At 33.2% G+C, this 15288-nt stretch overlaps 1 protein-coding gene across 4 annotated transcripts; it reads right to left on the bottom strand.

The window, feature by feature from the left end:
• Positions 1–2186: 2186 nt before the first annotated feature.
• LOC114714939 (uncharacterized) lies at positions 2187–6463 on the bottom strand. 4 transcript variants are annotated; one of them, XM_028899731.1, is made up of 4 exons: positions 6212–6463; positions 4122–4471; positions 3300–3548; positions 2187–2665 (listed from the first exon to the last, which is right to left on the bottom strand). In XM_028899731.1, the coding sequence occupies exons 2-4, from the start codon at positions 4353–4355 to the stop codon at positions 2405–2407; spliced, it is 744 nt and encodes a 247-aa protein (XP_028755564.1). In that variant the 5' UTR covers positions 4356–4471; positions 6212–6463; the 3' UTR covers positions 2187–2404. The 4 variants fall into 4 exon arrangements, with proteins under 4 accessions (XP_028755564.1, XP_028755562.1, XP_028755560.1 ...); XM_028899729.1 differs by having other exon boundaries at positions 4122–4455; positions 6152–6463; XM_028899727.1 differs by having other exon boundaries at positions 4122–4455; positions 6212–6460.
• Positions 6464–15288: the final 8825 nt, after the last annotated feature.

The following is a 15288-nucleotide window of genomic DNA, read 5'->3' on the forward strand; positions in this document are numbered from 1 at the left end:
CGATTACAATTTATGTACGGGTAATGATATTCAACATATCACAAAATATTAGCTTTCAGGATTGGCCAACTAATTGTAAGCAATGAGATATATTTGTAGACAATTTAAATTACGTAAATACTCACCAAGAGTAAGTACTCACCTTACTTTAAAACAAGGAGTACTAACGTTGGAGGCAAGATCAATCGAAAAAAATGAAAAACTCATGACCAGCGGTCAGCTCAATGGCGGATCGGAAACGAAGGACGTAAGGGACGATGAAAAAATAGGAGAGGAAGGAATTTCAAAATTTGAAATTTGAATCTCCCATTATCATTCTCTATAATTTCCAGTCAGGATGTAAGGAGAGTTCATGGAGCCCAACATGCAATGCCTCATTTTGTTTTGAGAGAAGTACTGTTCACATGAACAGTACTTGTGCGAGGAGCCCGTTAGAGAATATGATTGGCTCGGCTCCTTTTATGCTATACATATTAAAGTGATATAGATATGGATGTTTGATGATTTGATCTGCAACTGGCATTCCAATATTTATTACCATCTGAATCAATTATTCCACGTAGTAGAATTTTGGGAATATAAATTTCTTCAAATAATTAGAGCATCCAACAATTGAATAAAGTGAGACTCTGTCAAGTGAAGTTTATCATGTCTCATTGGACGTTCACAAGCAAAAGTTCGTCCCAATTTTTCAAGATATATAATGTATATTACATTCATATCATTATTTAACGTTACTTATTTTTTTATTTATCAATACAGTGTTAAGACCTATAATAAGTTATCCTATGCACTAAAATTCACCATATAAAGCTTCTTGTGATGAACGAAACCCAAAATATAGTTTTTCTTAGGTTAAAGTATATATTTGGTTTTTCAACCTTGTACAAGGTTTTAATTTAGTCCCTTAACTTTAAAAAGTATACATTTGGTCCTTTAACTCTAAAATTATTAGCCTTTAATAATGATTTTTTTTTTGGTAACAATCACAAATATTTTGAAAATTAAACTTAATATGTTAGCATTTGAGAATATTTTATCAACACTTAATATCTTAATTTCATCATTTTTTTTAAAAAATTTTGAGGCTAAAGGACTAAAAGTATACTTTTTAAAGTTAAAAAACCAGATTAAAACCTTATACAAAATTATATGACCAAACGTATCATTTAGCTGTTTTTCTTATTCAAAGTGATATTGTAGATAATACGTATATACAGGAAAAAAAAACTTAAGCCAAATTGTTTATATTCATTAGGTCAAAGTTTCTAATCATATTTGTTATTTTGATATTATTAGTTGTTTAAATGCATTTGTGCACTTGTAAATTCACATAAAAATAATTATAAATTTTTTTATAAACCTTTATAATGTATATCAGGATTTGTAAATTTTTATATGGACACTTGTGACTTTGTTATTCTTAGTTGTTAAAATACTTATGTACATTTATGGATTTACCTATGAAATATGGACACTTTCTATTTTGCCATTGTTAATTGTTCCGATGTATATGCGTACATATAAATTCACTTATATGAACTTGAACTAATGACATAAGCAACATTTTTTTAAATTTTGTTTTTTAAAAAATTAGTTTTTGAGTCATTCAACTTTTAACTTATTTACAACTCAATTTTTGAACCATGACTTAGTCCAACTTAATTCTTAAATTTTTAACTCGGTTATGACTCAATCCCACATCTTTTGAAATTTTACAGTATTACCCTTCTCATCTTTAGCTCAATCCTATGTGGCAAAAATTACCTCCAACTCAGCACTCCACAAGGGTTTTGTTTTTTATAAAATTTAAACAAAAAAAAAAACACAAAGCAAGTCGAACTTGAGACCTCATTTAAACGGTACCAAGCCGCTTACCACTTGGACCAACCCCTGTTGGTAGCACAAAAAGGTTTTTAATTCTTCTAACAAGTGGCAAAGCTGCTTACCATATTAACTAATAGCTTATTGGTTAGACTTTGTATGTTTTTTCCTCTATAAATAAATATTGTTTACTTGTAGATTGGTATTTTTTTCCAATTTAAATATTTATCTTTAGAATTATATATGAATACTATTACATATTTTGATTAAATTATACAATTTTAATCATAATTGGATTGAATCCGACTCCACTATGATTATATTACTCACCCTTGAATTACTTACGGTCTCTCCACCAGTTTAACGGCTGATTCATTTTTTCATACATAATGAAAACAAGTCAGGCATGATAACATACGCTTCAAATGGCCTCAACAACTAGTCAATTACACCATGGTATTCATATAAATTAAGCTTCATCGATCTCAAAACCAAAAATTCAAGGGAAATACGAGATGGTACCAATCCAAAGCTAAAAAGAAAAAAACAGAAAAACAAAAGAAAAAAAGAATAATAAAATCTACTCATCCGAATTTGACTCCAAGTAATTTAAAACCACTTCACGATAATCATCAGGATCATTCCACCAAGTGGGAGTATTGAGAATGGCCTTCTCCAAACAATACTTGTCAACTGCTTGCTTCTCTGTTATGGCGAGATAGTATTGCCCCCATTGAGACATTGCACGCTTTAATCGAACACTTTGTTTCCCTGTAAACAGATATCTGATGTAGTCCCTAGCTAGCTTTGCCAGTTCTTCACCAGTTAGGATATAGATATACTGCGAAAATGAATTAATTTTGAAGTTAGTAAATAGGACATGGCAATATGATATGGCCTAACAGCACTGGGCCTCATGTGTAATTTGGATCCTTGCCGCGCTTATCTCCCCCAATTGCTCAAGTGAGGTGTATTGGAGTGAGACAAGTTTGTCAACAATAAAATAAAAATATGAATATAACATAAATATTTTAACTTTTATATTGAACTTGAGCAATGGGGAGATAAGTGCTTCAGGGGATCAGTTCTATGTGTAAGGATTTGCAAACGTAAAAATCAATCATTTAAGGTTACAAAGGATTTGAATTCCCTTGATTGCTCAAGTGAGAAGGACAAAGATAGAGTGTGACCACATGAGATTCACCTCTAAATTTTCTCACTTGAACAACAAAGTAGTTGAGAGGATCCAATGTTATAAGCGATTTATTGTTTCCTTAGTTAATTCAGCTTGAACCCCTTTTTCATATGATAGTTTTTGTCCACAATAAAATAATAAAGTCATTCTCATCCAACCATGACGCTCTCATTTTTGTTAAAAATAAAATAAAAATAAAAATAAAAATTGTAAAATGAAACCATGATGCTCTCATGTATGCATATAATGATGTAAACCCATTCAAAGGGAGAGATAGTACCATAAATATAAAGCCCAAAGTTGCTAAAACCGCTTGGAGAGTCTCGTCCAACATCTCACCAAAGCTTTCCTCCTCTGATCCACCAGCACCTCCTCCGTCGCCACCCCCTCCCCCTCCCCCTGGTGGCTTTGCCCCACTGCCCCCATCATCAAGATATTCTCCCTTTTGAATCTGCTGTCGCAAGACGTCCTCTACAGACTGTCCCTTAAATTTTTCCATTGCTTTCTCAAGAGCTTTCCATGGTGAATCCTGATGGCATCATTATAAGTGGAAAATGTGAACATAGTCAAACCACAAGAACCTAAGCTACCCTGAATTCTTTTCGCTACGATCCCCCAGACGTGATTTGTAGAGGCTCATGACAACAGAAAAATAAGAGAGAATTTAATTCTTCGTGTAAAGAATACTTACAGCAAAGGCAATAAACTCATATTTCAAAATAAATTAAACTTTTCTTGCTTTACGCATAAACAGTCATAAAAAAGGACGCAAAACCACAGATTTATAATACATGTCAAATAGGGTACGAAGATCAAGACCAAGTTTATGTTGGAGGACATTTAAAATCAGAAAAGGCAAGCTGAATGCAGACAAATGATTTAGTTAAATTAACAACAGGAAAACACATAGGAAGTAGAGGTTTCAGAATGAAAGCTAAGCCCAAAAGTAATGTTTCTAAATCAGACAGCTCAAAAGGCTAAGCTCCAACTAACAGAAAATGGACCGAAGTCTGAAGAACTTTCGTTAAACAACTTAGCTACGAGCAACATAGTAATAATAACATCTAATACCTAAATGTTTAGCTCAGAGGATATGCATTACCTCACTATTATTTCCCATCATTCCTTTTTCACCTGCAAAGCAGACATGAAGAGGTTGCCTTGATTTTGAGAATGGCACACATTGCAAGCCAGATGAAGGTTTTCCTGGGCTGAGTGAAATCCTAGAGAGAGGGCCAGTATTAATTGGAAATGCATCTTTGGAAGGACGGCAACAACGAGATATATTTGTGATATAGATCCTAGGCTGGCATGCAGTAACGTGGATGCTACTCATCTTTCTGTATATTGATCAAGCACACCAAAGCTCACACATTACACATTGGCGCTTGTAACCAGCCTTCAAGTTCGAATTCTGTCAGCTGAAGTATAATTACCTGGAAACAGTGAAAACTTTGTAACCAATATATGATGTTAAATTAAGATATGAAAGATCATAAAAAGTAAACATGCAAATGAAAAATGATATTGGAGAATTTTTTTTTCCCCCCAAGTAGTAGTTCAACACTCCAACATGAAAAACAAGAAAACAGAATTCCTCTAAAATATTATCCACTTTTACACATATTCTCATCAACACAGTCATATCTCTCAAAAATCACTTTCCTTCAAAATTTCAAACCAAAATATGGTCGCTTTCAACTAGTCAGTATCTCCTATAACAGATGGAGTAAGAAAAGAAACATTAGAAAATAATCAACAGAAAAAAGCACTTTCAGCAACAACAAAAGGAAACAAAAAGGGTGCTGGATGCAAATGAATCAGAATTGAATTACTTCAAATAATATCCTAATAAAATCCCACATGTACCCTCGCCTTGAAAATCTTCAGAGGTCCTAGTATATGCACACCTAATGAACAAGCATAAATCACACAATACCGGATGTACTTCTGTGAGATGGCAGGGGCATGGATAAAAAATAGGCTGAAACTAAATGGGCCAGAAGACCAGATCCTAGACTACGTCAATGAGGTTAAGTAAAACATCCTTAATTTCATGTCTCCCAGGAAATAAACTTCCTTTCAGCAAAAGCTCAAACCCTCAATCTCACGTGGAGCTCTGTGATCAGCTTCCCAATCCAAGTGGAGAAACAATAGTTGAATGTGGAAGCTTATCTTCCATGCTGAACATTTCATTCACCATTGGTGGCAAAAGTATTTGACCTCTCACCAAACCAGGTATCGCAACTTTCAAACCCGTCTTTGGGATGCTACATAGTTTATGCCATGACTAATAGGACATTTCCATGAAACAGTATGTCCTGAAAGCGGAAGATGAAGAGGCAGCACCCTGCATTAGTAGATTTAAAGCTTTGGATACAGCCCCTCCCCAAGGGCCTCTATGCTACTATTGTGACTTCTTGAGCATATAGCTTTCAGCTTCGTTTTGACCTTCTGTTCGATTAAAGTCTCACTGAATTCCTTATGGATTCTTTGCTCCTTACTAAGATGCTTAGAATCGTCAAGCCTTAACTTCGGTGATGTTGATTCTTAAATGCAGGATTCTTGGGGATATCTTCATGAGTAGCTGCCACACAGTTTTTGATTATGGTAATAATACAGTTGGGTTCACTGAATCAGCATAGCAATATGGTTCTATTTGAGAAAATAGATAATACCACAAGTAGGAAATTTGAAAAACAGCATCTTGCTCTATTTTTGCTCATTTTTAAATAATATACACAATGGTTCGGCAATCTAATATTTATTGGCATTGTAACAAACTCTTATGGTACTTAAATGTGGTCTAAGGTCAAACAGTATTATATACAGGGAGAATATTAGCCATAAGCAATTGTAAGTTACATGCGGAAATTAACTACCCAAACTCTTAGTGACTGACATCCTCACATTTCCAACACAAACAATTAAAGCAAAGGTAGACTGTAAGGAAGAGCAGGTCATGGGGAGTATTGGTACTTTCTTATCTTTGTTTTCCTTTTCATTCATCAGGAATCGGATTCCAACTTCAGCAGAGATTTCTTGATAAGAAGTTGAAACCCAAATCCAACTATTAGTGAAAGGGAAGAGACCGGGAGAGAGAGCTAAAAAAAAAAAAACACCATTAAAAACCTATGCGACTCTGTGGCTGTGCAAAAACAGAAGAAATCCAAGACCAAAACGGCTGGGTACCTTGCGATAAGGATGAAGAGATTGGGTGCGCCAGTGAGACTCTGAAGGAAGCTGGAAATGGAATATGTGATGACGGAGGAGGAACAAATGAATTTCGGTGTCTACAGTGTTCGTTGAAGATGAACCCAATGGTCCGAAACGTCAAAATGAGAGCCCGCGAGAGGAAAAGGACTTGGACTTTGGACCAAGAACGCACATCATCTGCAGATGGCACCCTGTATTGCCAGTATCCAGAGAAGAGAAGCCGTCCATTTATTTTCCAAAAAAAAAAAACAAAGGAAGCCGAAAGCCGAAAGCCGAAAGCCGAAAGCCGAAAGCCGCCAAGAGACATAGGATGTTATTTAGGGGGTGTTTCGCAAAACCAAAACCAAAACCAAAGTTTCAAAATCACTTTTTCGTAAAACGAGATAATCTCTTCCACATATTTACTTCGTAATCCGTAAAAACACTTTTGAAACCATGGTTTGGTTTCTATCCAAATACCCATTTAAAGGCGTATAAATTTATAAATAATTAATCTTTTTCAAAAATATTTGCAAAATTTCAATTATTTGAATTTGATAATATTCTTGTAATGATTTGATAGTAGATTTCCTAATTAAAATTAATGAGAAACTCTGTTCCGAATCAATATTATAATGCTTAACTTTTTAATATATTTTTTAGAGTAAAATACACCGACCACTTTTTTTATTTTATCTCAATTATAGAGATCCCTTTTTTATTTTGAAAACATGTATAAACTTCCCTTAAAATCAAAATGTATGTTATGCAAACCTCTCTCTTATATTTAAGATTCTATTTCCATCCATCTAAAATCGTTAGTTGACCGTTAAGTTTGACTTTTAAATTTTTTTGACCAAAATGCCCTTTTTTAACATAATAATCATCTAAACATTTATATTTTTCAAAAAAAATATTTTATCAAATCAACAAATAGTTCTAATACTTATATTTTAAAACTTCTAATATGTTATAAAAATTATTAATTTAAATTTAAATTATAATATTTTATAATTTTAAGTTTTCATCACATTCATTAAAATTATTTATTTTGATTTCTTTTAAATTGCTAAAACATATTTCAAATATATAGTTCTTGTCACATCCCAAAAATCTTCACTCGGTTATAAGGGATTAAAAATTGGGATGAGGGTTAATGTAGGAACTAGACGGGGAGATAAAACAACTTTTGATGTGAAACCCCTATAAGGTCCAGGTTGGCATTTTCGTAATGATCGATCTTGGAAAAACCAAACAGAAAAATTTGAAAAAAATTCTAGAAAATCCCCAAAAGTGGGAAAATTATAGAGTAGAGGTTTTGGAAACTCGGTTAAAGCCCAAAAGGTAGAATTTCGGTGAAAATGAATTATTACGGAATTTCCTGTAAATGGAGGTTTTTCAGGAAATTATTGAAAAATTAGAGAAAAATAATTATTTTAATTAGTTAAAGGCCTCAATAAATGTGCGATATTGATGGATAAATCATCTAAATATTTATTAGAATTTATAAAATTGGTTTTAGGCCTTGAAATTTCAGGAATTAATTATAGGGAATTTATTTTCCCGCAGTGACATTGATAAAGGCCTAATCGGAAAAAATTCAAAATAAATACCTAGAGGTGGTAAAAAATCCTGAAAATTTCCAGATCATACTCCCATATTAAAAAGTGAATTATCATAGAGAGAAATAAATTTTTGGAGGTCTGAAAAAATTATGAAATATTACTAGTGAATAGTAACTGATAAAGTTTTTAATTAGTTTGAAATAGTGATTTGGTTTGTGGGCTAATCCAAAACATTTGTGAGGCCCACGATGGACCCAAGAAGAGCCCAAATTCGTGCACTTTCCAAATTCCATCATTTTTACTAAATAAAAGTGAAAATCAAGAGAAAATGGTTAGGAAAATCTAGTGCAAGTCCACATGTTCAAATCTGATCAATTTCCACACTTGATGGTGGCTACATAACCCCATTGAGCTGTTCCAATTTGGCCAAATCAGGAGGGAGGAGGAGCAGCTCATTTTCTCTATAAATACCCCTGAAAATACAAAGAAAATGTTAGAAAATTGAGAAAAATTTTCATATTTAAATTTTTTTAGTTGAAAATTTTTTTATTTATGATATATATCATATGTATACCAATTAAAATTAAGTTAAATAATTTATTTGGATTGTTTAACATATTATTGAGATTTTAATCAGTTTACAGAATATATTGTTAGAAAATTTTTGAAGTTTGAAGCTTAACTTATAAATTAGGAATTTTATACAATTAAAAAAATAAAATAAAATAAAATTAGAAATTTAACTAAAATATATAAGCCTAATTAATTAATTAGATTATATTAATATGTAGTTATAGTAATTATGTAAATTAATTATTGGTTGAGCCCAAGGTTAACCTTGTGGTAGTCTTTTTTTTTTATTGCTTTAGCTAGAGGTAACCACTTTCTACTTGTTATATGTACTAATATGTTATTTGTGAGTGTAATCTTCACCGCTTACTAACCAGAACTAACCACGATAGAAAGGACTAAAACTAGTAAACATACCCTATCATGGTTATTTAAGAGCAATCACATCATTAAGGGGCTAACCATGATAGAAAAACATTTGATCTTAATTAAGGCTATCATGGTTAGAAAAAAAATAACCTATATTTGTAATCATGGCAAACATGGTTATAAAACAATACACCTTTGAATGATAATTTATAATAGCAGTTTAGACTTGACTATCTTAGTCAATACTAGCAACAACTAAACTTGCAAAAATTGCCATTGTCACATCGTGGATCCACAATAATTCAATCACATACAATCTAAGGGCCTCGGGCCCACTATCAGTACTCTAGTCTAAGGTTCAGACAAAATAAACCAAAGATAAAAGGTATAATGCGTTCATTAAATTAAATGACATAAAAATATGAGAAGGTAAATAAGTCTCAAATGAATGCAATCCTGATGCGTGGCAAGATACGAAAAGATTGCATAAAATAAGGTCCAGAAGCTTTACACTGTCAGCTACAGCTATTGAGCCTCAAGAGTCTTCCCCGAAGGTCCCGCTAACATATTGTTTCCTGAAAATGGTAAAGCAACAGGAATGAGACAACGTCTCAGTAACTAAATCCCTACCTATCACACACCCTAGCATGGGCTAGCGAGGTGTCAGGTGGGATACACAGAGTTAATAATAGTTGATAAATATTTATTTAACATTTAAACTCACAATAATCATATAAGACAAATATTTCTACTAATCTCATGCAATTGATACATTTCAAAAGAGATAACATACTTGTCATTTATTTAAAAGATATAAACATCAATGAATATCCCATGTCATATGCAATTTTTTAACCCAAATCCATCCTTATATCCTCCTTATTTCTGCCGGGACCCATGGGCTAAGTTCTTTCCATTTGACTGGCAACTCTGACGAGCTCACCACACGAATGATGTGGACTGGCCAAAGACCACAAAGCACTCGGTGGACCATAGGTCCCCCCTCGAAGAACTAGTGGGGTGTCACAGTCCCTCGAAGAACTAGTAGGACAATAATAGCAGCCAACCATAGAGCTCCGTATGGAGGCTAATAACACGTGGCAAGTATATGAATCTCAATAACTCCAATTACCTCTTTTCCCCACCCAAAATAGATGCACAGGGTTCAAAATAACACATTTATATGTATAATCAACAGAATTTCATAATAACACATCATAATCATGATCACCAATTTCTTGCAATACAAACTATGTCAATCCTTTTTAAAATAGCATCCCACAAGACAGTTCATACAAAACATAATATACTTTTATAGAATTAGTTATAAAGCCTCTCACCAACTTCATACTAGAGCATGCAACAGATAGAAATTTAGTTACCTGGTCTCCTAGCTATCAGTTAACTACAACCAGAGTCCAACCTCGAAAATACCAAAATAGAGTTTGTATCTACAAAAAAATTAAAATATTATCTCTGTAGTATTAGAGTAGGCTACTCACAATATTATCTCTAAAAGCTTTAATTTTACTCAGAACTCTAACCTAAAAGACATTTTTCTAAGGTTGGGAATGAGAACACATATATATATGATTTAGACTCGATTCCTAAATTTTTCTTGCTTAAATGTCCTTTAATTATTAGATTATATTATTAGAATCATCAAATTCATAATGTAAATAGACAAATTATAAATTTATAACTTATATTCCATCTTCGAAAGACTTAGACTAATAGACTTAGTACGAACCAAGTTATTCTCACTACAGAAGTGAAACCTATAATCTAACCGTTGAATTTAATTTCCTATCTATTATGATACTATCTTCCAAATTATAGCTCAATCTTACGGTGAATAAACTTTAAAATGCTAATTTACTATTCAGGACTCTATCTGCTAAATCTAAAAGATATAAGTTAAAAACGTACTTAATAACTTGTAACTAGGAGATCAAAATGATGATGCAACCGTTGAAAATAACGATTTGAATGTCCCAAATGAGCTGACCAAATTTCAGTCTGATCCAACGGTTAATAAAATCAAAACTAGCACTTTTCTGAGACTACCTCAGATATGTGCGAAAATTATTTACTCACTCCAAGCTCCACTCACTAGCTCCTATATATAGGCTCCTCAAACACCTTCACTCTAAGGATTAGTCGATGTGGGACTTCTATACCATGATATAATTTCCTAGAATATCATCCACACACACAATTACCCACAAAAACATTATTAAAATAATAATAATAATAATTTGCCTATCTAACCCTTTTTTTTATTAACTTAATACTAAAATATATTTATTTATAAATTTAATTAAATAGATAAAAATAAGGATGTTACAGTGAGTATTTTGCTATTTTGTTTATGAGTATTTTGCTATTTTAGAGTAATAATATGCTATTTAGAACTTGAAGAAATGTATTACACCTTTCGAGCTATGAAAATTGTTTTTTAAGTTTTTAGAATTGTGGCCAAGAAGTTTGGGACAAAAAAATATATAATGTATGATTTATACTTTATGGAGTATATTAAGAAGATATTGGCATATTTACGGTGATATTGTGATTGATCGAATGTTGTTTAGATTTGGAGTTAAATCCTGTTTTACCATGTGATAAGGCTACTACTGGTGTATATTGATTAGCTTCCTTCATCCCCTATAATGAGAGATAGACTCTTGTGGCTCCTTATTTGTCCCTCAGAATGAGGGATAGACCTATAGGTATAGGTGTGATTGATCTCTCATAACGAGGGATAGACTCAATGGCCTATGTGTTAGCTTTATAGTGAGGTTTTAGATTATTGAGATTATTTTAATATACATGTTTTATACTTCTATTGATATATCTATATTTTTTAAGAATTAATAATTGTCCCACTTGATAACCCATGAACAAATGTTAGAATGTATAATGAGTTAAAAAATTAGTTACTAAGGCTTTTCACCCTATGGTTTCTACTATTTTTTAAGTGATAGTTCAAGTGTGGTATATGAAAGAAGGTTATGGAAGCTTAATATGTTTTTATAGCTTATACAGCCTCGCTCCTATTGGTCTATGTGCCGCTTTATTATGTATTTTCACATGGTTAACTTGACGGTTATTTTTACACCGTTTTGAAAACTTTACATGTACTTTTATATCCAAAATCATGATATCAAGTGTGCATAGTAAAATCCTTTATTAGTAGATTTGCACCTTAATTGAAACTTAAATTCTCAAAGTAACTGTAATTGATTAAGAATATTTTCATTCATATATTTATTTGGGAAAATTGAGAAAAATCCTTAATTGAAAAATTAATTAGCCTATGGTGGTTCCGAAAATTTGGGAAAAGTCTGAGGTCCTTCAAAACAAATAAGGGGAGGGTAGAAAGACAAAATTGCCCCTAAAGTAAACAATCAAGAAAAACAAAGAACGAAAACGCAGATGAAGGTATAGCTGAAGAGCGAAAGCGAGGATGGCGTAGACCAGTGAGCAAGCAAGGGATTCCAACGCTAGAGATGGCGGCAGTGATAGAGGTAAGGTATTTCAGAAAAAGAAAGCACCTTGTGGGTATTATTTCTTTATAATTTTTTTTTGTTGACATTTTCCTTTTTGGTTCAAGTCATTCTACGGCAGTTTTTTCCCCTAAAAATTATCATCATCCGCAGAAATAACATATTTAAATCGCATTGCTATTGAGCAATTAGCCTTTTCACAAGGGGGCTTCTGTGTGTGTGTGTGTTGTGCGCGCGCGCACGCGGATAAGACATTTTAGAGCAAGCGATAGAAAAGACCCATGCATCAACATAGAAAAGATCCATTCTCCGTTGATGTATTGATAAGCAAGTAAATATTTTGAGGGGCTACGATGAGAGTCTAGAGTAGTGAAGATTGTGTTATTATTTGGTTAAATTTTAATGGACCTCTCTGGTTAGGTGATGTATGAATCGAAGGAAATCCTATGAAATTTTATCAATGCTGAATGCAAGTAAAATACAGTACTTTTGATTGAAAAACATAAATCGGAAGGAAAGGATGGTCAAGAGAAAGAAGGAAAAGGAAGAAAATTGAAGTTTAAGCGTATTTTACTGCATTTTATTACCAGTATTATTGTTGGAGGACAAAAAAAAGCATTTTATAAATTTAAATAACTAAATTAAAATTTGAAGTAATTTAAAGAATCAAACATATATTTTAACCCTTTTTTAATATTCACAAATTAATTATTTAATTTTTATGTTAAATATGATAGGTAGTAGTATTTACTTAATGTTAAAGTCCTATTAAATTCTATTTTGTCTTAAAGTGTTAAAATCTCTTAAACGGGTGAATTTGGATTGTGTAAACTATGACCGAAGAGCATGGCATGGCTTGAGATTGATCTGGAGAGGTAGGGGCGCACATGGAAGACCCCAGCCCGAAATATGAGTGAGTTGTAAAACTAATTGGCCCTATCTGTAGAAATCCTAACTATTTTGGACTAGGTATAGGCAGGCTGGGTAGGACAGGCGTGATGCCATGCTCATATCATATGGGGAAAAAATTTCATCTATACCTGAAAATTATATTTCATAATTAAAGAAAAAAAAACACACCAAATCAACAACTAGTATCGATTTCATTGATTCATAAGTCAAAAGTTAGAAAACACAGCAACTTGAGTAAACCAGCAGCTAACACAGTACAATTCATAAGAAATCCATCCCTCATTTAAAGTTAGGCGTCTAAAGCTTGCATGCATGCATGCATGCATACATATATATATATATATATATATATATATATGAAAAATCAATTAGTGACTTTGATTCAAAATAGAAAAATAAAGTACCAATTACATTCGAGGCCAATAGTATATAAGCTGTTAAGCCTTATTCAACTTATGCACAAGAAAAGTTCCTCTCTGACACAACAGAAGAATTTTATCATCACCCCAAAGATTTTTATTCACTATCATTCAAGTTTAAACTCAATACTCAAAACTAATTTATTATTTCCATCAGTATAATTAACTATCAACACTTGAAGCCAAATCAAAGAAATCTAACAAGGAATTGAGGACCAAAAAAATGGGGCAACTGAAATGAAAATGAAAACAGAAAAATAGCAAGAAACACACACCTGAGAGGGGAGAGACAAGACGCGCGACGGAGTGAGCAACTGAAGTCTGAATCGATAGTAGCGGGGGATGGAGGGAGGGAGATGGGGGATGCATGTCGCTAGTCGACGACCGATGCTTCTGAAACGAGATGGAAAAGAGCCAAAACAAGAGTGGTTGTCAACTTGTCGTTGGTTACTACCCGATGCTTCAGAGTTGACGGTGCTATGAACTGCCGAACTGAAAGCTTGAATTGATGGAAGAAGATGAAGACTGAGGATGGTCGCTGCGAACTGCTAAATTGCTAATTGATGGTTGTTGCCTGGCTATTGCTGGTTGGCGGTCACTGCTTCGCTGTTGCTGGTTGGAGTGGAGACTGGAGCGAGCAGCTGAGGGTTGAGGATTCGGCGACGGTGAGTTGAGGGTGAGCGACTGACGCTATGTTTTGTACGGGATTTTCAGAGAGGATGGGAGGGAAGTGACTCCCCTCCCATTGTTTGGGTGGTGCAATTTTTTAGAAAGTGAAGGGAGTTGTTTCCCTCCTCTTATTTGGTTAAGATATTTTTTAAAGAGGGAAGGGGTTGCTTCCTTCTAGCTTTTCCTCCAAAAGTGAGGTTTTTTGAGGAAAAATGAGAGATAAAATTTTAAGTTTTAAAATTAGCCTAACTAAAATACTTTAATTTTCATATACTTTTTTGATTTGTTAACCCCTAATCAGTCGTAAACATTTCTACATAAGAGAATTCTTTTGAATATTAGCAAGAGGTGGTCGAGATAGTTGTCTACAAATTAGTGAGTATTGTTGAACTTTATTTCTCTTCTAATTTCAAGAGGTTGTCGATATTTTCTTTCACCTTCAAAGTCTTTCTCTGATTGAAATCTATCGCTCATGACTTTTTATCTGATATCTTATAAGTGTGTGACTGTATTTTATAAGTCAAAATTAGTGAATTATATTATATATGTAGTTATATCTTGATAAAATAAAAAAAATAAGAAAATTTATTTAAATTTTATAGGTTAAAATAGTCAATTTTTTATTAGAACAAAATAAGGTATAATCCAAATTGGGGATCCTTAAAATCTCTTCCTCCCTTCTCCTTCCTCCCCTTCCTTTTGTAGCTACCTCTCCTCTCTTCCCTTTTCTCAAGCCAAAACACAGCGTGAAGTGAGAGTGAGAATGTGAGATAAGCGAGGGCAATCGAAAAAAAAAAGCAAAAAATACTAAAAAAATAATTGTTAAAAAACTTAAAATATAAGAAAATCTTAGTAGGTCAAACAAGGCAAGGCATATTATACTCTCCGGTCATCAAAAAAGGCATATTATACTCACGGCAGCGGCATGTCCGTGATCAGCCCTCCCTAAAAGTACCCCTTCCTTTTTCAGGCGGCTGTTGTTTTTCTGGGTTGGGCTGGGTTTTTTTGGTCTAGGCTCAAGTAGCCGCACCGGGCAGGGCAGGCATGGCATGCAACACCATGGA

The sequence above is a fragment of the Neltuma alba genome, unplaced genomic scaffold, assembly GCF_004799145.2.
Source record: "Neltuma alba isolate B1F8T4 unplaced genomic scaffold, ASM479914v2 tig00011557_pilon, whole genome shotgun sequence".
NCBI lineage: Eukaryota > Viridiplantae > Streptophyta > Magnoliopsida > Fabales > Fabaceae > Neltuma > Neltuma alba.

Excerpts from the sequence above, each read along its gene's own strand:
- LOC114714939 (XM_028899731.1), bottom strand. The coding sequence starts at position 4,355 with ATGAGTAGCATCCACGTTACTGCATGCCAGCCTAGGATCTATATCACA. Across the intron at positions 3,549-4,121 it reads TGATGGGAAATAATAGTGAG|GATTCACCATGGAAAGCTCT; the intron begins GTAATGCATATC and ends TGATGCCATCAG. Across the intron at positions 2,666-3,299 it reads CTTTGGGCTTTATATTTATG|TATATCTATATCCTAACTGG; the intron begins GTACTATCTCTC and ends TCATTTTCGCAG.